This window comes from Oryctolagus cuniculus, chromosome 3, assembly GCF_964237555.1.
Source record: "Oryctolagus cuniculus chromosome 3, mOryCun1.1, whole genome shotgun sequence".
In the NCBI taxonomy this organism is placed as follows: domain Eukaryota; kingdom Metazoa; phylum Chordata; class Mammalia; order Lagomorpha; family Leporidae; genus Oryctolagus; species Oryctolagus cuniculus.
The window spans coordinates 67,938,717-67,963,694 of record NC_091434.1 but is presented as its reverse complement, the minus strand read 5'-3'; the positions used below and the strand labels follow the sequence as shown (position 1 = coordinate 67,963,694).

The following is a 24,978-nucleotide window of genomic DNA, read 5'->3' as shown; positions in this document are numbered from 1 at the left end:
TCAGGTGCATGCTGCCAGACTGTTTGCAAAAGGAGCCACGTGTGAGGGTTTCTTAAAGGGCAGCAGGCCACAGGCTGATGGGGACAGGGAGAGGAGCATCAGGTGCCCAGCAGGTTAGACGCAGTCGAGAGCTCTCTTGGTTTCCAGTGCTGTGTCTCTGGGCTCCTGGCCTCTCGGAACCTGTGCCTTCTGTAGGAGTCACCTCAGTGCCACATCAGGAGAGACTCACAGGCCACAGGTGACCTTATGGGGACATAAGGACAGGGTCTTACCTCTTCCTGACCTGATCCTAATGAGAATTAGAATTTTCGTGCAAATATGAGGCTTTTTCTGTTTTTTGTCTATGTGTTCTAATGACATATATGACATATAATGTGCTCTTGGTGCCTTTTCCGATTGTCAGCTAAATGTAAAGAATTTCAGAAATACTAAATAATCTTGGGTAACTCATAATGCTGTGTGCTTGATTCTGTTTCTCCCCAGTCTTTCTACTGTACACATCACTTTTATTTTTAAAAATATGGGATCATTTCACATCTTCTGAGACTGGGGAGAAGGGGGCGGGGTCGTAAAATGAGCCTGGAACACTCTGGTGTTGTGGAGACAGCTGTCGTGGGGGCAAGGCTTGTGCAGTGCCGTGCAGTGCAGCCTGCATCAGCTGACCTGCTGGAGCAGCCACTTTGCTTGTTGCTGCTGTCAGACTCGTGGAGTCACAATGCCTTCGAATTGGCGTGGACATCAGCGATCAGGCCTGTGGAGTGATGTATTTAAACACCACACACACCAGGGGAACGGGGGAGCGGTTGCCCCTGTGCCAGTGCCACGGGGCAGGCAGACATCCTGCCGCCAAGTAGAGGGTGACAGCTATTGGCCATCCAGGGAGAAAAGGCAGTTCCCAGCCTGAGACGTCCACAGAGGCTGCCAGCCCATGGCATGGGGCTCCCAAAGACTGCTTTTCTTTTACTATTATTATTATTATTATTATTATTATTTTGGACAGGCAGAGTAGACAGAGAGAGAGACAGAGAGAAAGGTCTTCCTTTTCCATTGGTTCACCCTCCAATGGCCGCTGTGGCCGGCGCACCGCGCTGATCTGAAGCCAGGAGCCAGGTGCTTCTCCTGGTCTCCCATGCGGGGGTGCAGGGCCCAAGTACTTGGGCCATCCTCCTTCCGGGCCACAGCAGAGAGCTGGACTGGAAAAGGAACAACCAGGACAGAATCTGGTGCCCCGACCGGGACTAGAACTCGGTGTGCTGGTGCTGCAGGTGGAAGATTAGCCTAGTGAGCCGCGGTGCTGGCCCTGACTGCTTTTCTTACCATCGGTGGGTTGCTGTCAGTGTCTTTCCTTTCTTTCACAAAAGAAAGGATTTTGTTTTTAAAAATTTTTTTGAAAATATTTATGGACTTACTGAAAGGCAAAGTGATAGAGACAGAAAGAGATCTCTTCTGTCCACTGGTTCACTCCCCAAATCCCGAAACGACTGGGATTGGGCCAGGCCAGAGCAGGAGCCAGGAACTCCATCCAGGTCACCCACGTCACTGGCAGGAGCTCAAGTACTTGGGCTGGCGTCTGCTGCCTGCCAGGTGCATTAGCAAGAAGCTGAATCAAAAATACAGAGTAGCCAGCATTCAAAACAGGTACTGTGGGCGCCCGAGTAGCGCTTAACCGACTGCACCACCCCTTAATTTTATTTTTAATACGTTTAGCACATAAACAGCTGTAACTCTAAGAGGAAGACATTGTCAAATCAACCTTGGTAAGTGTCTCATCCAAAAAGTCATAAGCTTTCTTTCTTTCCATTCCATGTTGACCTGTGCCAGCCCTCTAACTTCTGTTTTTCACCTTGTTACACCACCTTCCAGACCTGTGTCCCAGAGTGTGTTTTTAAGGCAATCTCAGCTGACACCCTAGGAAGAAATGTATAGCAAGTCAATGAGGGCTTCTCACTTTTCGTTAACTGCTGACATTGTTCTTGATGATCCTGTTTCTGGGTGGAGGACTTAGAAATCTCCCATTCACTTAGGGCCAGTGATGATGGTATGCTTTCATTTAAAAGTATTAAACCTGAATATGGCACAGCAGTTATAACACCGCTTGAGATGTCCATGTCCCGTAGCGGAGGGCTTGGCTCCCCTCCTGATGCCAACTTCTTGCTAATGCAGTACCTTTCGAGACAACAGGCACTGGCCTGAGTACTTGTGTCCCTGCCACCCACCTGGGAAACCTGGATTGAGTTTTAGGTTCCTGGCTATGGTTTGGTGCAGTCCCAACTGTTGCAGGCATTTATGGGGTGAACCAATGAATGGAAGATCTCTGTCAAATAAAATGAAAACTTACATATATAAAACCTTTTCTGTATTTAGTTCACACTCCTTTATACCTTGTATTTTTAATTCTTGATTAGCTATATTTTATCTCCATAAAATAATAAAATTTTCATCAATGTATGTGTCTATCCAGAGATCATGCTCTATATAGATACTAGCAGATATACAGTGAGGCAGCTATTTTATCATTTTTAAAATTAAGTTTAATAAAAATAACCTTTTTATCATTTCACTCTTTAATACAGTTTTCTAATGTTTAATACACCTCAAGTAACTGCTGAAGGCCAAAAATCCACTTTTATCCTTGTATGTTTTCACTACCTTGTGTGCAGAAATTATATATACTGAATAAATGATAAGATAAAGAACATAAACAGGTGTTAACTGAATTTATCCATTAATATTTGAAAGCCTGACTAGGGAGTTTTATCGTATTAGACTCATTACGTTGTGAGAATTCATGGACTTTTGCATTTGACTTTGGTACAGGCAGAAATCCTCAGTGTCCTCAGCCACAGAAACATCATCCAGTTTTACGGAGTAATTCTCGAGCCTCCCAACTATGGCATCGTCACAGGTAGGAGCTCTGTGTCTGACTTCTTTCTTTCCCCAACCGCCCAGCTCTAGATTCCTTAATATGCTGAAATGCTTCATATTAGGTTCAGTCGTGAATCGTGTGCTACTGTCAGATGTCACTTCTGTTGCTATAAAGCATTAATAAAACTGATTATATCAATATAATTAAGAATGGTGTTTCCCCTTCTACCCATGTTTAATTGTGCTAATTATATCCGCGTAAATGCTGTTTAAATGCACTCGCAGCTGCAATACCAATATTTAAAGGTGCTGCTCAACTAAAATTTTATTTAATTAGTTGAAACAAGGGATGTTTTTTGTAACTCTGACCTTTTATAAATTAAGATTTCTTGAGCTATTCATGTTGTAATTCTTTGCAAGGCATTTTAATCCCATTGGAGTATTTTTTCTTCAAGGTCTTCAACATGAGAACAGTATTTTTCAGGTTTGGTCGTCTGAGTTGGTAATGACCTTGATCTAAATCACCAGGTAGTTTGGAGCAGCAGTTTATAACTGGTGAAAATGCCCTTTCCAAAAAGGAGCGTATAGAACATGTTTGCCACGCGAGCATAGAAAGACACTTGCATTGTAAATACTTCATGCTCATATTTGTCCCATCTACTGAGCAGCTTTTGGCCTGCAATAACCACAGTGTTCAGTTAATTTGATAACAAATAACTGTGATCCGGTTCTTTGATTAAAACAAAAACAAATAAGAAAACCGCAGAAGATTAGCCCCATTATTAGCATTAGGACCAAGCCATGCCCTGTGGGTGAGAGGCAGTACATATGCCAACGGAGCCAAGTTTGGGAGTGAGAAGATCAAGTGGATTAGGGATGGTGGCATTTACCCCATCTCTCCTACAAACAAGTCTTAGCATGAGGAGGTTAGAAAAACAAAGCTGGTAGGCATGACTGTGTGACCGTGACCCCCAGCCTTGCCGGGGCCCTTCTGCGAATCTTGTCTGTCTTGGGTGTCAGGGGCTCTGATGGTGGAAGCTTGAATGGCTTGAGTCCATTCAACTTGAGATTGTTAATTAAAAATGTTGTGGCAGCGGCAGCTGTTGTCACTCATGCAGAGGGCTTAAAAGGATGATTTATCAGAGTGATGGAATGGAATGAGCACTGGAGTGGGAATTGGGAGACGTGGAATCCTGTCTTGACTCTGCCAAAGCCTCCTAGCTGGGTCACTGATAATCTGTCTCAGTTTTCTCTTGTGAATGAAGAGACTAGAATGGAAGATCTCTGGGTGAGGGTATGTGTGTGCATGTGTGTACCTGTGTGTGTGCGTTGGGGAAACACTGTGCTTACATGGGTGCCTGGGAAAGAACCCCAGAGGCAGTTGCCAATTTATTTCTCTTGGAGGAAAAATGAACATCTTTCCCCCAAATCAACAAAGAGTTGCAGTGACTAGAACTTGAGACTCCAGTGTCAAAAGAAAAGATACAATAATTGGTCATTTTTTCCCTTGATATTTGGAAACCTCTAAATTCTATACTGTTCCCAGTCACACAGGTATGTATGCAGACACACGGGAACATGATCCTTGATGGTGAGGAACTCGTTGGAGAGGAAGGAAGGAGTTATTAGGATCTGGAGTGTGCAGCTCCTTTGCAGCAAGGTCGATTGCAGACCCCCACCCCCACCCCCACCGCCTCCAAAGTACCTGGTAGTCTAAGAGTAGGTGGCGGGCAGAGGCCCGGGGTCCAGGATTCCCGAGGGAAGTGACTCAGGGTCCCAGAGGCCTAGGGAATTGCATAGGGACTGCGTCGACTCTGACATTTCTCACATGCTCTGTTTTGCCTTGTGTCACTGTGCCATGAGAAGATATTGATTCTGCACAATTTGTCCCAGGTGAGTGCAGGTTCAAGCCCCAGCTGCTCCACTTCAGATCTAGCTCCCTGCTAAAATAGTTTTGTTTGTTTAGCTACCCATATATTTGAATATCACCTTTTATATGAAATAAATGTAATGATATTGCCTTTCTTATACCCTCACATTCATGAAATAATTCAGTTAATGGTGTCATCTTCATCTTTATTAGAATGACTTTTTTAATTTCTCCTAATGGTTTTCAGAGTATGTCATCTTCATTGTAGTCTAAGATGTTTGAAATATCATAGTTTTTGGATCTTTGTATGCCAGTGTCTCTGGATATTTATCCCAAGCCATAAGTACTCAATGCTATAACATTAGGATTATTGGGTATACCCATAAGATAGGTTTGCAACCCATACCGATTGCTTTTTACAGTGATACTTAGAAAACTTGTTGTCAGCCATATTCTGAAGTTGCAATTGACAGCTAATATTTCCAGGAACGATTACACTGTGTTAAACTTTGTTGCCTTTTCGTTTTCCTTTTCTTTTAGTAGAAGGGATGTTCCTAGTGGCCGGCAACAAGTGACCAGTGGCTGTCCTGGACTGAACTAATATCTTGGTAGGGGTAAATGTCCTGGGCACTGAGGTCATTCAGATGCCAGAGAATGAAGCCACTCAGCTGTCCACATGTGCCTTTTAGGTCCTGTACTCCACGCCTCCGTGAAAGAGACAGAAAAGGCCTGCGAAAAGCAGAAGCCAGGACAGACTGGAAAACAGTCTAAATTTCGATCACGCGTGTGCAGATCTGTCAGCCAAGGGTGTTTTATCCCATCTGTGCAATCGCTGGCTGATCACGAACTATTCAGATGTAGAGCAGTCCCTAAAAAGACAGGCTTGGAAACAAAAACAAGGGCACTGGTTTGAGTTCCAGTTGCTCCACTTCCAATCCAGCTCTCTGCTATGGCCTGGGAGAGGGGTAGAAGGTGGCCCAAGTGCTTGGGCCACTGCACCTGTGTGGGAGACCCAGAAGAAGCTCCTGGCTTCAGATTGGTGCAGCTCCAGATGTGTGGCCATTTGGGGAGTGAACCAAAGGATGGAGGACCTCTCTGTCTCTCCCTTTCTCTGTCTGTAACTCTGCCTCTCAAGTAAATAAATAAATATTAAAAAAAGAAAGAAGAAGAAATTCCATGGAGGAAAAATAAAATTCAGAGTTACATTTATCTAAACTGACAAAAACAAAAACAAAAACAAAAAAAACACCCAAACCTGGAAAGAAGCAGGAATGTGTAGCTCAGGGAAAAAAGCCATCAGTGGAAATAGTCTCTTAGTTAACCTGACATATTAACAGAGCTTTCAAAGCATCAGAGTATCCAGAGAACTAAAGGAAAAACTCTGTTAAAAGAATTAAAGAAAAGTATGAAAACAATAACTCAACCAACAGAGAAGCCCAAGTGGCTAGGCATTAAGTAAAAAGGAAAGGACCAATAGGAATTCTGAAGATGAAAAAGATCATCAAAGTAAATTCTCTAGTGTGACTTAACAGCAGGTTTGAGACAACAGAAGAAAATTGATAAACTGAAAGCTAGACTGAACAAGAGATTATCTAACTTAAAAAATAGGAAACATTTGAAGAAAAATGAATAGAACCTCAAAGCCCTGTGGGACAGCAGCAAGTATATTAATAAATTCACAACAGGAAAGGAGGAGGATAAGGAAATTGGTTTTTTAACATTGTCCACAAATAAAATATGTTAATCTACATGTTTGAGAAGTTCAGCAAACCCCAGGTGCAGGACGAGTGCAGAAGAACCACAGCTGAACCACAGTCAAATTGCGGGTAAAGACAAAGAATCTGGAAAGCAGCGAGCACAAAACAACCTCTCGTGTACATGGGAGCCAGGGTGTCAGCAGGGGCTCACTGCTCAGCTCTGACACTGAAGGCCACAGGCAGCAGAATGACACTTGAAAAACTGGAAGAAAAAAGCTGTATTCAGCAAAATTACCAGCGCTTTAACCCGCTGCGCCACAGCACCGGCCCTGAAACTTTCTTTCTTTAAATTTTTTTTTGTTTCTATAAAGAGAACACGTTTCATGTATCATATGTATACAGTTTTAAGAGCATAATGATACTTGTCTTTTATCTTATTATGTATAGCATTATGTATGTAGACAGTCCCGAAGAATCACAAAAAACGAAACAAAACTAAAACTAGTACATGTTTATCTAGGTCACAAGGACACAAAATCAACATTCAAAAGTCAGTTGTATTTCTATGCACTGGGAATGAGCAATCTAAAAATGAAATTAAGAAACAAAAAGTATCAAAAAGAACAAATAGTTGGGTAGAAATTTAATAAAGTAAGTGCTTGTATCATGCAATGAAAAGTACAAAACAGTGCTGAGAGAGACCGAAGGATTAAATAAATCAACGTTACACTGTCCATGGTTTGGAAGATGCAGTATTGCCAGGGTGACAGCTCACTCCAAAGTGACCTATAAGTTCAACACAATTCCTGTCTCTATCCAAGAGCTCTCCCTCTTTTAGAAATTGACGTGCCAGTCATAAAATTTACATGGAAATTCGAGGACTTAAACTTTCTCATTTCTAAACTTAGAATCAACATAGTGAAATATTAGCTCAGTATCTGTAGTCACATAGATCAGTGGAAGTCTTGAAAGAAACTATCACATTGATTGTCACTTGATTTTTAACCAAGGTACCAATTCAATTGAGTGTAAAGAGTCTTTTCACCAGATTATGCTGAGATAATTATAATTCCACATAAAAAACACCTCTGAGACCCTCACCTCATATCATAGTTAAAAATTAACTCAAAATGGACTATAGACTGAAACATAAAGACTAAAAGAAAAACAGGATGAAATCATGCCTTTTAGTTAGGCGGAGAGTTCTTAGATATGACACCAAAAGTACAAGCCATTAAAAAAATTGATAAATTGGAATTCATAAAAATTAATGATTTCTGCTCTTTAAAAGACACTCTTGAGATAATGAAAAGAGGAGAGCCAGACTGGGAGAAATTATTTGCAAATCATATATCTAATAAAGGACATATCAAAATAAAGAATTCTTAGCACTCAATGAGATAACCCATTTGAAAGTGAACCACAAATTAGAATAGGTACTTTGCTTAAGAATATATAGAAACAAGGGTGTAATAGGCCATACAGATGCTCAGCTTCATCATGTGCTTGGGGAAGGCAAATTACAATTGCCATGACATACTACTGACATTATAATAAGTAAAACAATCATAATAAAAAGTCTGGCAGCACCACGTGTTGACGAGGATGCAGAGCACTGGCGGTGAGAATAAACATTGGTAAAATCCCTTTGGAAAACCGTTTGATAGTTTCTTTAAAAGTTAAGTGTTGGGGCTGGTGCCTGTGGTACCAAGCATCCCATGTGGACGCTGGTTCTAGTCCCACTGCCCCTCTTCCAATCCGGGTCTCTGCTATGGCCTGGGAAAGCAGTAGAAGATGGCCCAAGTCCTTGGGCCCCTGCACCTGCATGGGAGACCCAGAAAAAGCTCCTGGCTCCTGGCTTCAGATCCGCGCAGCTCTGGCTGTTGCAGCCATTTGGGGAGTGAACCAACGGAAGGAAGACCTTTCATTCTGTCTCTCTCCCTCACTGTCTGTAACTCTACCTCTTAAATAAATAAATAAAATCTTAAAAAAAAGTTAAGTGTAGGTATGAGCAGGCACTTGATGCAGCAAGTAAGATGTCATTTGAGACACCCTCATCCATACCACTGTGTGTAAGCTCAAGTCCTGGATCCATTTCCGATTCTAGCTTCCTGCTGTGTTCACCCTGGAAGGCAACAGATGATGGCTGAAGTATTTGTGTCCCTGCCATACATGTGGAAGATGTAGATTGAGTTCTAGACTTTGGCTTTAGCCTGGTCCAGCCCTAGGTGTTGCAGGCATTTGGGAAGTGAACCAGTAGATGGAAGATCTCTGTATCTCTCTCCCTCCCTCCCTCTCATTCTCTCTCTAAAATGCAAATATTTTTTTAAATAAAAATTAAACATACACTTAACAAATGACTCTACCATTCCACTCCCACAATCTACCCAAGGGAAATGAATATAATCACACACAGCCACATACACAAATGTTGATAGCCACATTATTTATAATATACAAATATCTGCCAGCTGGTGAATGAATAAGCCAAATATAGAATTAGCCATACACTGGAATAGTGCTCAGCAACAGAAAGCATGAAGCACAGTCAGCCACTCATATCCACAGGTTGCAGATCCATGGATTCAGCCGAACATGGTTCAGAAGTTTTAAAAAGATGCGTCTCTGGGGGCACTGCTGTGGCGCAGTAGGTTAATCCTCTGCCCACAGGGCCACCATCTCATATGGATGCCAGTTCTAGTCCTGGCTGCTCCTCTTCCAATCCAGCTCTCTGCTATGCCCTGGGGAAGCAATAGAAGTTGGCCCAAGCACTTGGGCCCCTGCACCTACGTGGGAGACCCAGAGGAAGCTCCTGGCTCCTGGCTTTGGATCAGCTCAGCTCCAGCCATAGTGACCATTTGGGGAGTAAAATAGTGTGTGGAAGACCTTTCTCTGTCTCTTCCTCTCACTGTTTATAACTCCACCTCTCAAATTATAAAATCTTTTTTTAAAAAAATACATCTCTACTGAGTATGTGCAGACTTTTTTCCTTGTCATTATTTCCTAAACAGTGTAGCATACCAAGTAATTACATAGTGTTTACATTGTATTAGATAATATAAGTACTCTGGGGATGGTTTAAAATACACAGGAGGGTGTGAGTAGGTTATATGCAAATACTGTGCCATTTAGTAGAAGGGACTTGAACATATACAGATTCTGAAATCTGGGGGGGGTGGGGGCCCTGGATCCGTTACCTGGTGAATACCGGAGGATGATGGCACGGCTCCCTGCTACAGCACAGAGGAACCTTGGAAACATTATGCCGGGGAATGCAGTCAGGCACAAGGAGCACACTTTGTATTACTTTGTTCATATGAAATATCCAAAAAAGGCACCAAAGCGGGTTGGTGTTAGGACTCCGGTGAGAGTGGTGACTGACTGGAAACTGGCATCAGGGGCTGTCTAGAGTGAAGGAAAGGTTCTAAAACTACATTGTGGTGTGGTTGCCTACTTGTATGAAATTACTAAAACTCTTTAAATTTTGTATTTGTAGTTAATAAATTTTATGAGGCCATGTTGATTCTACAGCCAACCCTCTCATAAGTACTATCTTCCAGCCGGCGCCGTGGCTCAATAGGCTAATCCTCCGCCTTGCGGTGCCTGCACACCGGGTTCTAGTCCTGGTTGGGACACCGGATTCTGTCCCAGTTGCCCCTCTTCCAGGCCAGCTCTCTGCTGTGGCCAGGGAGTGCAGTGGAGGATGGCCCAAGTGCTTGGGTCCTGCACCCCATGGGAGACCAGGAGAAGCACCTGGCTCCTGGCTCCTGCCTTCGGATAGGTGCGGTGTGCCGGCTGCGGCGGCCACTGGAGGGTGAACCAACGGCAAAAGGAAGACCTTTCTCTCTCTCTCTCTCTCTCTCTCTCACTGTCCACTCTGTCTGTTAAAAAAAAGAAAAAAATAAGTACTATCTTCCAAGGCCCTCTTCCTAAAACTCAAAGTTGGATTGTTTGGATGCTCTTGGTACCATTGACTTAACAACCTTGTGGTTTACATGGCTGTATAAGTTCTAGAGCCAAATCCTTTTCAAACCGTAGCATGACTTTTTGAAGATGCTCCTGTTGACACACTTAGCATGACTTTGTTTTGGAGACATTCTCCCAGCACCTCTGCTTCTCAGTTCCAGCTAAATGGCTTCTGGGGTGGGGCTGAAGTTTGCTGGTCAGTCTCCGTTAATGGTCTTTGACAGACAGGTAGTAACATGTTAGTAACATATTAGTAACATGATAGTAACTCTTAGAAACCACAGCATGCAACAACTTTTTATATGCTTTTCTGGTTTTGGTTGAATTTTTTAATGTAGTTTCCCAATGAAAGTATAAAGTCTTATTTCTGAAGTGTACCTTGAGTTTAATTGTATGCTTGTGTTTCCTTTGGAAATAGAATATGCTTCTCTGGGGTCTCTCTATGATTACATCAACAGCAACAAAAGTGAAGAGATGGACATGGATCACATCATGACCTGGGCCACTGATGTAGCCAAAGGTAAGAGTGCGTGCTGTGTTCCTACAGAATGGGTGGGGACTTAGGTCAGAAAATTCTTCCATGCTGACTTAGGGACTTAGGTCAGGAAGATTTATATTCTGTGTCTTTATATGCCTTTCATTTTTCAGACCAAAAGTAGTAAGAATTCTGCAACTCGCTGTCCAAATAGTATTTTAAGTCATTGCCTTTCCACTCCTAGATTCCTTTCCCATCTTCCCTTTTCTTTGTGTTATTTCTGTCCCTAAAATCCAGACTTACAAAAATTAGTAAACTCCAGGATAAATTTTTTGCCATATTTTGTGACAATATAATTGGTCACCTAGCCTGATATGTTAAATGGAAAATTGGTAAGTCTGGTCGTTCTGTAAGCCTGCAGAAAACATGATTTATTATAAGATTATTTCAACCCATTTTGTGTACATCATAATAAGCTAAAAATAACAACCACTTTCAAAGCCCATTTTCTTTGTCCTGCAATGTTAAAGCAGTTCTGATTTTGCTTTGTATTTAAGTAAACCTGGACATCACCCTTGGAAATTAAATTTTTTTTTTTTTGACAGGCAGAGTGGACAGTGAGAGAGAGAGAGAGACAGAGAGAAAGGTCTTCCTTTGCCATTGGTTCACCCTCCAATGGCCGCCGCGGCCAGTGTGCTGCGGCCGGCGCATTGCGCTGATCTGAAGCCAGGAGCCAGGTGCTTCTCCTGGTCTCCTATGCAGGTGCAGGGCCCAAGGACTTGGGCCATCCTCTACTGCACTCCTGGGCCATAGCAGAGAGCTGGCCTGGAAGAGGGGCAGCCGGGACAGAATCTGGTGCCCTGACCGGGACTAGAACCCGGTGTGCCGGCGCCGCAAGGCGGAGGATTAGCCTATTGAGCCGGGGCGCCAGCCGTAAATTAAATATTTTTAATGCACAAAATCCCTAAGCAACGTGCCCAGTTCTTTTTCCCTCTTAAATGCCTACATAAACTAATGTTTTCTAAAGCAATTCAAATTCCATTTATTTTTTTTTTTCCATTTTTTTCCATTTCCCCAACTGAATATTTCTGAGTTTTATTTATAGCTGTCAGAGTTGCTTTGGAAACAACTTTATCTAAATAATGAACACTGATGGTTACATTTGTATTCTAGCAACCCCTAGAAAGCCAGTGGGTCCAGATTTTACTGGGACAATGAACTCTTTTGCATTTGACTACTCCCTTCTCTATGAAGTTCTCTCTGTAAAGTAAATACAGTGTTACCCAGCACTCAGTTAAGGAGAGAAGCCGAGACTTTGCTTTCACTCTAAAGCTACACAGCAACTTTCAAAACTAATCATCTTTCCTTTGGGGAATTATTTTATCTCTTTTAACACTTGCCAAATTCTTCAGATAGGAGCAGTAAAAAAAAAAAAAAAAAAAAAAAGGAGGAAAAAAAGGTTTTAAAGTATCATGGTAGATGCTGCTTCTGAACAATAATTCATAGCCTTATAAAAATAATGTGCTATATGATGTACTTAAAGCTTCGGCTGTGTTATCTAACTTAACTATGTGTCCCTGCATCAGGCACTGTGCATAAGCCTTAAACTGTCACGTTCTTCAAGGTGTTTCCTGTGACAGCTTGGTGGTCACTTCTGTGCATGTCACTAGAACACATAGAGGCCCCCTGTTCATAAGCAAGGTGGTGTGCTGTTCCCAGTGGGAATGCAGGACGCAACCGTTGGGGCACACACAAGCAGACCCTGGCTTGTGGCCCTTCACCTTACAGACATTTGCATTTAGGGTGCTCAGCCAGTGACACCCATGCCAGTGCTTAATGGCGCTCAGGATGGATAGAGAGCAACCAACCAACTGACTTCAGTCCCTGCTCCCCAGCCCGCGTGTCCTCTGTGAGCAGTGAGTGTCTCGGCTCCGGAGCAGCGCATCTCTGGGTTCCTCAAGAGCGCTGGCACTCTGCCACAGAAGGGAAGGGAGAGAGGGAAAGGAATTCTGTTGCTGTCCTGAACATGGGGTGGGCCCTGTGGCAGTGTCCAAAACTACAAAGTGATAAAATCCCTTTTGCCTGGCGGGTAAATTGATCAGCAGGGCAAGTGCTGACAAGCTAGGCCCCAAGTGAGGAGAGTGGGGCAGGGATGAGACTTGGAGTTTGTCACAAGCAATTGCTTAGCGCTGAAAAGTGCTTTAAGGTGGCCTGGAAAAAGGAAAGGCCATGCTTTAGGAATGACATCAGCCCTCTCTGAGAAAGCTGCATGTAGAACTTAGAGACTAGGTAGGCAGGCTTGATTTCTGTTGATTCTGTTTCATATTCAGCTCTGTATCTTTCAGTTGGGTCATGAGTGAAGCCACTGAAGCAATATGTTGAGAAATCGAAGAATGAATACCTCATGTCAAAATAAGAATTGATTCATGCAGTTTTGAAATAGGCATTGCTCAACCTCATTCTTGTTGAGAGAGTATCTTCTCACACACACCAAAAAAAAAAAAAAAAAGATTCTCTTCCTTCTGGATGGAAAGAGGAATGAGAATGTATCTGCAGTTGTGCAAGTCGGTCAGTAATGTGTCAAAGGGGTGGCTGAAGCAGACAAACCTGGACCCAGTCTCAAAATTGTCATCATTGGTTCAAAAGTCTTCTCAGTGACACCTGTCAGATCTTAACTTAGAAAACCTTGAATGTTAAACCTGATGAAAATACTTCTCTGCCTTCTTAATTGCTGGCGATAAAAATAAGGCAGAATTATACAAGACTTACAAAGTTTTATGTAGTTGTGATTGTTACTGTTTATGTACACTATTGCTTAAGTGTTTACTATATGATCTGCCACTCAGAAGAAAGGTACCTATGTTTAAAGCTTATGTCCTTGGGTCTTGTTTTGTGAAATCTTTGTTAGGAAGTATAGAAACTGTCCAGTTCTACATCCAGTAGGAATCGTACAGAGTCTCCCTGAAAAGTTCTCCAGGAATTTGATTCCAGTGCAAGTGAAGAGAAACTATGAGGTTCAGTCCTGGAGACTATTAAATGCTATGCACTCTGTAGATATTGAATTTTTAGTTTGAAATATGTAAAACTTCATATTAGAAAGGAAATCCCAATTACATCTTGTTTAAGATCGCTTAAATTACTAACACTTTTGTTCATTTGACTCTTCAAGTCATAGCGTTTTATGCAAGAACTTAAACTTTTTCTTATTTTCTTTGTTCTTTTGTGATTCTTCAATATGTAGTAATCAGAATAGTGGAAGAATAATAGATTATCAAATTAACCTTTATAAAATTGAAATGTTCTATATACTTTTAAAAAGCTGAAGCCTAATTATTAAATTATTTTCAAGTAACAGTTCACTAATAAAAAGGAGCCTGTTTGATTTGAGGAGGGAGGCTATTTTGAGAAATAAAGGGAGAGGAAAGATTTCAATAGAAAATGTTCTTTTTCTTTATTCTAAGGGAGTAGATCAGAAAGAGTCAAATACTACTAAGTTACCATGAAATGTATCTTTCAAAGTTTCCATTTCTATTCAAAATAATAAAATTCTCCTTACTTTCTGTCTACCCAGTTTACTGAAGTAACAATGTCTATTATAAAGATACCGGACAGAATTTTCAAGTGTGTATAAATATGGATGATCTCAAAGATTTATCTTTGTGAAAAGAATAAATGTGTTGTAGCTACTGCAGGTTTTCCTATCTGAAGATCTGTTACCAAGCAGTGTGCCCCACCCTCACTCCCAGCTCTCCCCGAGAGAGGCCCTGAGCGAATGGGGCCAGCTGCAGACTGCACAGCCTGTTCAGGGCAGGGTGGCCTGGCAGGTGGTTTGGTGGTGGAATACCTTAGTCACAGACTCTCCAGTGCTGACTGTGCTATTTTCTGTCCTTCAGACCCTGGAAAATTACGGTGTCCTTACTACATCTTGCAAAAGCTGACGTTATTACAAGTTCCAACCTCCAAGGGATTAAGCCACACAAATTTTGCTTAACATACGAATGTTACTAATGTAGCCATCTTGTTTGATCCATCGTGGAAGGATAGAATGTGTGGATATAGTTTCTGCTATTGAATTATTTGCAAAGAAATACGAAGACCAACACTGATGTAATGTTGAAAATATTAATAGGCCTTTTCTCCTTCTTGTCTGAAAGGAATGCACTATTTACACATGGAGGCACCGGTCAAGGTGATTCACAGAGACCTCAAGTCAAGAAACGGTAATGTGGTCATGTGTTTTCACTTTGCCTGTATACACGGTTCTGCACCTGGGAACAGAAGTGGGCACCGCGCTTCTCCCGCCTTCTGTGACGGACGGACTCAGTGCTGATACCGTGACAGTCTCCCCACCACCAGTAAATACCAACATGCTCTGTCTCCTGTGAAGAAGCCACGCAGTATCCACCTGTGGGAACACAGCACAGACATTGAGATGCTTGGCATTTTTTTCCCAATATAAGAAATGGTGGGCCTGATTCCTTTCACCCAAACTCCTCAGCCCATCCCTAGTTTGTACCCTAGGATTATTTTCTAAGAGAGACATCTGCTGGGTTAAAGTGTGGCGTCGTGTACTCTTTGTCTTCTATTTTTAGCTGGTTCTGTGTCCTGGTGATTTTGAGTTTTGTTCGTGTTCCTTCTGAATGCGATCACGTCAACTTTTTATGTGGGTCATGCCCATCTTACCTGGAGTAGCGCCTGAAAGGGATCAGCGTGTTTGGGGGTTTGGAAGCGCTTTAAAGACTTGCTTTTTCTTGCTTCTCTTCCTCTGTGCTTTCTGAAGTTTATGATGTGGCCCCTGTTTTATGATTTGGAGAGTGTGCATTTTAAAGTAGCTTGCAAGATTAGGCCTTACCTTCAAGTAGGAATGGTAACAGACAGCTTCTTCCATTACATCATTCTGAAGTGATCAGAGGAAGGCCCTAGAAGTGTTGAGCTTCAGCAGAACCAGCTAAAGTAAACATCATGGTTTGCTGCTTTCTTTAAAAAAAAAAAAATCTCAGAGAGAAAGAAGGGGACTATTTATTTTTTGAAAATCTTTAGATTATGGCAGTAAAATGATTATAGACTCAGACGCACAGTGTGGTGCCTAGGATGAGTAGCGATGGCAAGCGGAGGCAGGGGCTCAGGGACCAGCCCCTGCTTAGTTTGTGTGTGCTTTTGGCAAGAGATGGGGTGGGGTGAGGGATGCGTGGCAGCCGCCAGCCATCGGCAGGCAGAGTTCGAGTGCCCGCCCAACCCGCTACTGGACTGCAGCTGCAGTTCCTGTCCTCTCGGGCATTGTCACATGTCCTTTGGCTGTATTAGACACAAGCTTCGTGGAACTGAACACTTGTGATTTATAGCTGACGCGCAGAACATCATTGGGAGGTCATCTAAAATCTAGTAGAGAATAACCGAGTTTCACAACTCTGTAAATTTTTTGTTCATGCTCAGAATTTCACTTTAAGCAACTTATTTGACATCAGTATAGCCTAAATCTTCCATGAGTGAAGTATAATTACCTTAATTCTGGATTTTTCCACGCAATCCTTATGAAGAATTTGTAACAATGGAAAAGTCTTGTTTTTCAAAATTGTAATTTGTGTATTTACTTGATGGGAATGTACAGTAACCTTGAAAGGATATAGACCCGGGCCGGCACCTTGGCTTACTTGGTTAATCCTTTGCCTGTGGCGCTGGCATCCCATATGGGTGCTGGGTTCTAGTTCCGGTTGCTCCTTTTCCAGGCCAGCTCTCTACTGTGGCCTGAGAGGGCAGTGGAGGATGGCCCAGGTCCTTGGGCCCTGCACCCGCATGGGAGACCAGGAGAAGCACCTGGCTCCTGGCTTCAGATTGGCGTAGCTCCGGCTGTAGCGGCCATTTTGGGGGTGAACCAATGGAAGGAAGACCTTTCTCTCTGTCTCTCTAACTGTCTGTCAAATTAAAAAAAAAAAAAAAACAGACAAGTTAGAGATGAGAAGGGTAATTTGGGGGGCTTATTTTCAAAAAAAAAGTTGAAAAAAATTAATTAAAAAAATAAAATAAAAACAAAAAAAGAAAGAATATAGACCTAACTTCTAGCAACTTTTTTTAACCTCAAAGAAGGAATAAGACTTTCATTTTCTGTTACATGTTCTCATAATGTTAGGTTTTTTTAAAATGTGTTATATGAGAAAAAGGCAGTAGAGATTTTCAAAAATAACTGAATATGATAAAATATTTACATCATTATTCATGAAAGTATACAAGAGGCTTATTCATGGTATCATATTTCCGCTGAGGCTATTTCTATATATTAGGTCATGCAAAGATTATTTTCCCCACATATCCAAATCATTAGTAGCAGCGGTGAGGCCCTGATCATGTATGTGCCATGTTCAAGGCACTGTGGAGCCTTGGCAGGGAAACACCACAGGTGGTTCTGCAGGGATCTGCCCTTGATCACCTCTCCTGAGCGCTTTTCTCCCATTCCTTAAAAGCCCCATATTAACAGATGCAAACAGATCCCAGCTTCAAAAGTATATATCTGTCTGCTGATTAGATTCACATAGGTATTTTGTATGACCCTGACCTGTAATGTCTTCCAACGGATCTCTCCATCTTCTCCCTGCCTGCCTCCCCCTCTTCCTTCCTCAGTGAGCGACAGTACCAGTCGCCCGCGCCAGAAATTGACTGGAAGGGGATTACAGTGTGAATGCAGCACTCCTGCTCTGACCATGAAGCTGAGCTGCCCCCCACTCTGATTTCTCCCTGGCTCCTCCTCCTGCTCCAGCCCCAGCTGTTCCTCAAGCCTCCTTGAGCCTGTGTCCCGAGTGTGTCAGGGTCCCGGCCTCTCTCCTGTCCTTTGCCCAGTCTCGGTGCAGGCATCCTCATCTCTCTTGACCACAGCAGCGTGTGTGCTCTTCTCTGGTGCAGTCTGCCCTCTGCACGTGGGCTCGTTGCCTTCATGCTCAGGTTTTGCTAGCTTTCCTTTTTTCCCAAAGACTCTTCTAGAACTGGTTCCCGCCTTCCAGAAGCTCAGCGCCTTTCCTGTGCCCCTGAGTTTTTGCTTCGGTTCTCTCTTCGGCCTAGGAAACCCCAGACTTCCCTCTGCAGCTCTGCTCTGTCTAGTTGACTCCTGGGTTTTTCAGGTCTTAGCACAAACGTTTCTTCTAGGAAACTTATCTGACCACCACAGACTTAGATATACTTCTTCTTTGGTTCTGTAATTCTGTTTCATCAGCGAATTTTTCCCACCTATTGTACATACTTGTTGACTTGTCTCTGATTTGCCTGTAAACCCCATGAGAGCACAGACAGTGTCGGTTTTGCTCACTTTGCTGTTCCAGAACATGGTGCATTGTCTTCCCCACACTAGGTGCTCAGCAAATACTGCTCAATGAATGAATGTGTGAATGATTGAATGAATGAACGAATATTATTGCTGCCTTTACAGAAATTACTCTTCAGTTAGGGGGAAAAGCTCTATATACTTTGAAGTAACGATGTTATGAGTTCCTAAGTATCACACTGCCAGTCTACTGGCAGAACCCAGGTACAATCTGGCTCTCCTAACTCCACTCATTTGTGCCTTTTTCACTCAGCAGAACTGCATTCGGATTAAATATGTGTCTTGAAAGCCTTTTTAATCACCACTTCATGAAATTAAGTTTCTGTTTTAATGTCTGTTGCCTTTTGCAAAATCCTCAATGCAGTTTAAAATGTTTGGTTTTATCTTTTTTTTTTTTTTTTTTTAACAGGCAGAGTTAGACAGTGAGAGAGAGAGAGAGACAGAGAGAAAGGTCTTCCTTTTTCCATTGGTTCACCCCCCAAGTGGCTACTACGGCTGGCGCATTGTGGCTGGCATGCTGCGCCGATCCGAAGCCAGGAGCCAGGTGCTTCCTCCTGGCCTCCCATGTGGGTGCAGGGCCCAAGCACTTGGGCCATCCTCCACTGCACTCCCAGGCCACAGTAGAGAGCTGGACTGGAAGAGGAGCAACCGGGACAGAATCTGGCGCCCCAACCGGGACTAGAACCCGGTGTGCTGGCGCCGTAGGTGGAGGATTAGCCTAGTGAGCTGCACCGCCAGCCTGGTTTTATCTTTCATAAATACCATATCAAAAATAGGCATGGAAGTTTATAAATATTTAGCATAAGGCAATTCAGACAAACTAGATGATTATTATAATTTATTCCTTCTTTTTTTTTAGTTGTGATAGCCGCTGATGGAGTACTAAAGGTAGGATTATTTCCTTTAATTTTTTTAATTGTTAATTTCGCATGTAGGTTTTTGTGATTGATGATTCTGTTTCGGACAATAAATGGGAAGTTGATGTTGGTTCCTGTTTTCGCAGATCTGTGATTTCGGTGCCTCCCGGTTCCATAACCATACAACACACATGTCCTTGGTTGGAACTTTCCCCTGGATGGCTCCAGAAGTTATCCAGAGTCTCCCCGTGTCGGAAACTTGTGACACATATTCTTATGGTGTGGTGAGTTCATGTCTCATTCCTTCTTTGCTCAAAGAAATTCAAAAGCCAGGCAGCAAGGAGAGGAGAGGTCCCATATTTTGGCACCATTTCCTTTGAGATAGGTCTGCTCTTTCAGATGAGACGTCTGGAAGAGTGGTCCAGGAAGAATACTTTAAAATGTCCAAGATGTGTACTTTGGTTACTTTTTGCATCTGAGTTCTTTTATTCTGAATTGAGAAGAAACCTCACTTTGAGAAACCCAATTAGCTGGAACCTGAAATAGTGCTGGGCCAGATGCCGTCCTGTAGAGAATGCTTGTGCACTGAGTGGAGAGATGACTAGAGTGTCTGTGTAACTCAGTGGAAATGGGGGTCTTTTGGAACAGGACTTCATGGTCATGGGTTGCTCAGATAGTATAAAATCACCAGTAGTTCTGCCAAGTGTCCTCATTAGCAGGAAACTTGAGTATCAACTCTTTAGGTGATTAGTGAGTTTTTAAAAGTACAAAAGAAAACGTACTTAGCAGGTGACACTTCGATAGTAGCAGTGTGGATCTAGGGTATGACATGAGGGTGGTGACAGAGCAACATAGAAGAGTAGAATAATGGGAGGTGGGGTGGAGTGCTCAAGGAGTAGATACTGCAGGGAGGAATGAGTCAAGAACATTAACTTCTGGAGGAATATGAAGATGAATCATTCTGGAGTGATAAGTTACCCCTGTGTTATCAGAGAGAGAAGGAAGGGTTGGGACAGTTTTTTGCTGGATGAAGGAATTCATTTTTTGCCTTAAAAAAATATTTGTTTGAGAGACAACATTTGGTTCTTCCCCCAAATGCCCACAATGGCCTGGACCAAGGCCATAGCTGGGAGCGTAGAACTCAGTCAAGGTCTCCACTGGTGGGAGACAAGAACCCAATTATTTGAACCGTCATCTGCTGCCTCCCAGGTCTGAGCTGGGAAGAAGCTGGAACTGTGTTGAACCCAAACACTCTGAAATAGGAAGCAGGCATCTTAGCTAGTGTCTTAGTCACTAGGTCAAACACCTCTCCCTAGTTGCCCTTTTTTTTTTTTTTTTTTTTTTTTTTTTGAGGGCAAGTGTTTTCCCTAAACTATATAGACAGCCTTTAAAAAGTTCAAGATAGTATTGAATTCCTGTCTTTCTGTCTCATCTCCTAATTATACCACCTCTCTATTTATACGACCTTGTCTTAAAAGGACATTTTCATAATGATAGGAAAAGAAGCAGACTAATTTGGGCCCAAGTAGCTTGCCTCTTCCTCCTGAGTGTCTGTGTGTTCCGACCGAGGGTGGTGGCTGATGGCAACGAGGAGATCAACACTGCCCAACACATTCCTTTTTCTTCTTTTATCAGTCTCTAGGTATTTACTGCTGGCTTCGTTGCTTAAGCTTTGGGATGGTTTCAGTTGGCTAGCTCTTTGCAAGTCATAACACATCCTATGCACACCAAATTAATATAATAGAGATGAATTCTGTTGGCTATTGGAAAAGATTTCAGGATGACATGGGGCAAGCATCTGGCACAGTGGTTAAGTAATTTTTTATCAGGGAGCCTGGTTCAACTTCCGGCTACTCTGCTTCTGATCCAGCTCCCTGCTGATATGCACACTGAGAGGCAGCAGGTGGTTGGCTCACGTTCTGGTCTCTCGCACCCACATAGAAGACCCAGATTCAGTTCTGCACTGCTGACTTCAGTCTGGCCCAGACCTGCCCATGGCAGGCTTTTGTGGAGTCAACCAGCACATGGAAGATTTCGCTCTCTCTTTGCCTTTCAAATAAATAGAAATTTATTTTGAAAATGAAATACATATTTTTTACTAAATATACAAATTTTAAAGGTTAGAGGACATGAGTAACATCAGGCCACATATTCAATTTCCCTTAATTCTGATTATTTCTAAGAATGAAGACTGCAAACTGTAACAGGCAGTGATCAGATAATTTCCATTAAAAGAGGGAAACGGGGCTGGGTGTTTGGCACATGGATAAGTCACTGCCGGGGACTCCCACATCCTATATCAGGGTGCCTGATTGCAGTCCTGGCTGCCGTGCTTCTGTGCAACTTTGTGCTCATGTAAGCAGTGGGTGATGACTGAAATGTAGTCCTAGGCTCCTGGCTTTGGCCTGGCCCAGCCCTGGCTGTTGAGGGCATTTGGAGAGTAAACTAGCAAATGGAGCATATGTTGCTGTCTCTCTCTCTCTTTCTCTCTCTCCCCCTCTCCCTCTCTTTCTCCCCTTCTGATTTTCAAGTAAAATGGAAATAATAATAATAATAACATACTCATACCTGTTATTGTATCTACCTCTAACACATTTATATGAGTTATAGGCATAGGGAAAAAAAAAAAGGAAACAAAACCCAAGTTGCAGAGGAGACCAGATTCTAAAACTGATCTTCCACGTCAGCAGGAACTGTGTTCTGACCACACCTCCATCTGTTGGGCTTTCTGAACATGGGTGATTGGTTACAGTTAAGATTTTGTGTGAGGCTGTTTTCTCCTGTGAAGTCAGGTTGCTTCACTGAGTTGGGCACTGAGCTAGACACCAGTGTGAAGTGAATCAGCATTTACCTTAGCTGGCTCGCTGGCACCAGTATCTGGTTTTGTCCAGTAGCACAGGAGCCAACGTTTTCTTTGTAGAGGGCCAGAGAGTACTTGGGCTTGGCCTTGAAGGCTGCACACAGTCTCTGATTCCCAGTCTTTAAACATGGCAACTATACCCTGTGTTGTGCAGCAGACCCTGGAGTTCAGGAGCACGTGGGTCCCTCCCTCGGCACTCGTGGTGACCCAGCCCCAGGCCAGGCGCCCCCTCCTTTCTGCACGTGTGTGCAGGAGAATGTGTTTAGATGCTCATGGTTTCTACAATTTTTTTGCACGATTGAATGAGTTAGAAGACATCTGAGTATTATTTCACTGGTAAAAGCAAACTTCATACCACCTTTTTTCAGAATCCTTCTCATTGCCAAGGACTCTGGCGTGCAGTGCTTTTCCTTAGCTAGAGTGTGAGGAAATCCTTGTACAGTCCCCGCGAGCAGAGGCCCCTCCGTATAACCGCACACGGTGCTGGCGGGCGACTTCTGCTTGTACGGCGTGGGGTCCTGTCCTGGGCCTTTTGGAAGCCCCATTCCCACTGACCTTTTCCTTTTCCTTTTTCCTTTTTTTTTTTTTTTTTAAGGATTTATTTATTTGAAAGGCAGAGCTACTGAGAGGCAGAGAGAGAGGGAGAGGTCTTCTGTCCACTGTTTCACCCCCCAGGTGGCCGCAACGGCCGGAGCTGCGCCGATCCGAAGCCAGGAGCCAGGAGCATCTTCTGGGTCTTCTACACGGGTGCATGGGCCCAAGGACTTGGGCCATCTTCTACTGCTTTTCCAGGCCACAGCAGAGAGCTGGACTGGAAGAGGAGCAGCTAGGACTTGAACCAGTGCCATATTGGGTGCCAGCACTGCAGGCGGCGGCTTTACCCGTTACGCCACAGTGCCAGCCCCATTGACCCTTTCCTTAAATGGGGTTCGAGTTAACCTGTCGGGAGCTGCAAACATTCTGTTTCTTTTATGACAGACTTCTGCACTCAAGTGACTGTTTAAAATTTGTGTTGCCACACGGTAATTGTACATATTATGGGCCGCAGAGTGGCATCTAACTCACGCACGTAATGTGTCATGATCAGGTCAGGTTAATGGGAAGGGTCCGTCACTTCAGACACTTTCACCTAGAGTCCCGCCTGGCAGCCACTTTAGAATATTCTGCTCCTGAGCTGTAGACCGTGAGAAGTTAGGCCTCCTGCCAGCCACACCCCTGCGCCTGGGAGCGCTCCTCCCCTGTGCCCTGATCCCAGCGCTCGTGACCACTGCTCTCCTCTCTGCTTCTCTGACGTTGGCGCTTTAGCTTCCGCAGATAAGTGCGAGCAGGTGGGACACTGGAGTGGCAGGGCTCAGCGTGATCCCCTCTGTCCACGTGGTGGAGGACCCTACCTTTGCTTGATCTGCTTGTCTTTGACTTGGAGGAGATTTCACAGACGCTTAACAAGTGAGCCCATCGCTGAGCCACGCGCGCTGCCGGCTGCCCCGTGTTGCCACTGCTGCTGTTTGCTCACACACCGCATGCCGCTCCTCGGAGCCCGGGCTTAGGCCTCCAGGGCTGTGTTGGTGCTAGAGTCTTCCCCGACTGGTGGAGACGGAGCGATTCTCCTGCACCTCTGCTCTGACACAGCCCCTGCCATCCAACCGTCTGCGCGAGACAGGCTCGCCTGCCGCTCACTCCGCCTGCACTGGGCCATCTCATCCCAAACAGGAACTCACGATTGTGTCTGAAACGACCCCTTCTGCTCTGTTCTGCATAAGCACGACCAGTGAATGGGAAAGCACAGCAGGCGTTCTAGAGCCTTATTGTTGGAGTGATCACAATTTTTTTTCAATTTATTTTATTTGAGAGGTAGAGTTACAGAGAGAGAGGGGAAGAGATGGAGAGAGGTCTTCCATCCGTTGGTTCACTCCCTAATGGCTGCAAAGGCTGGAGCTAAGCAGATCCAAAGCCAGGAGCCAGGAGCTTCTTCTGGGTCTCCCACGTGGGTGCAGGGGCCCAAGGACTTGGGCCATCTTCTACTGCTTTCCCAGGCCATAGCAGAGAGCTGGATCAGAAGAGGAGCAGCCAGGACATGAACCAGTGCCCATATGGGATGCTGGCACTGCAGGTGGTGGCTTAGCCACTACACCACAGCGCAGCCCCACAATTTTGTTTTAATGAAATAAGCATGATATCTTCAAAGTGTCTGTCACTTACAAGAGCAGGAGGACAGTAATTAACTGGGGATTGTGTTTTTTTGAAATCTGAGCCATAAACTTTGAAAATGATGCCTATCTCAGGAAGCAATGTGTTTATTGAGAATTTTTGATGTCCTCACAAAAATAGGTGAGTAGCCAGGACTGGCTCATCAGTGGGGGCAGCATTTGTGTAAAACACCCCTGGTTCATTAAGAGTCTGTTCTGCTCATTGAAACCCTCCCCTGCGCTCAGCAGTCACACACGGTTCAGTAAGACCACTCAGGAGAGTTGCCTTATTTAAACCCACCCCCCAGAAATGCAGTGTGTGTTTGCCTTCTGTTTTTCTGGGATATTTTTTCAAGTTTGCTGTAAGAATTTATCCCCTTATCCACTAGTACTCCTTCCTCCCACCCCCACCCCCATATTTTTTGGTAAGATTTATTTATTTGAAAGGTAGAGTTAGAGAGAGGGAAGGAGAAAGGGAGTAAGACAGCTCCCCAGATGACTACAAAGACTGGCACTGGGCCAGGCCAAAGCCAGGAGCCTAGAACCCCATCCTGGTGTCCCACATGGGTGCAGAGGCCTAAAGACTGGGGCCATTTCCTGCTGCTTTCCTAGGCACAATAGCAAGGAGCTGGATCGGAAGTGGAGCAGCCAGGACTCCGGTGCTCATATGGGATGCCTGTGTTGTGGGTGGCAACCTAACCAGCTGTGCCACAGTGCTGGCCCCCTAGCACCCAGGATACTCGCCCTCCCCAGCTTCATGAACCCTTCTGCCTCTTGACATGTGTCAAGCCCAGCCTGCCTTGTCCTGTCTGAGAATAAACGTGTTACAGATGCCAGGAAGGGGTCTTGGGATCCTTGCTTCTAAGTTGGTCGATTTTGCTAGGCAGGTGCAT

At 44.0% G+C, this 24,978-nt stretch overlaps 1 protein-coding gene across 6 annotated transcripts in view; it reads left to right on the top strand.

Annotated features, from left to right (window-relative positions):
* Positions 1–24,978, top strand: part of MAP3K20 (mitogen-activated protein kinase kinase kinase 20) — a 174,857-nt gene that overhangs the window by 79,043 nt on the left and 70,836 nt on the right. For all 6 annotated transcript variants that reach the window (XM_008258756.4, XM_008258754.4, XM_051849412.2 and 3 more), the window contains exons 3-7: positions 2,818–2,905; positions 10,817–10,918; positions 15,028–15,093; positions 19,042–19,070; positions 19,186–19,323. In XM_008258756.4, coding sequence (XP_008256978.1) covers positions 2,818–2,905; positions 10,817–10,918; positions 15,028–15,093; positions 19,042–19,070; positions 19,186–19,323 — 423 coding nt within the window. The remainder of the gene's footprint in view (positions 1–2,817; positions 2,906–10,816; positions 10,919–15,027; positions 15,094–19,041; positions 19,071–19,185; positions 19,324–24,978) is intronic.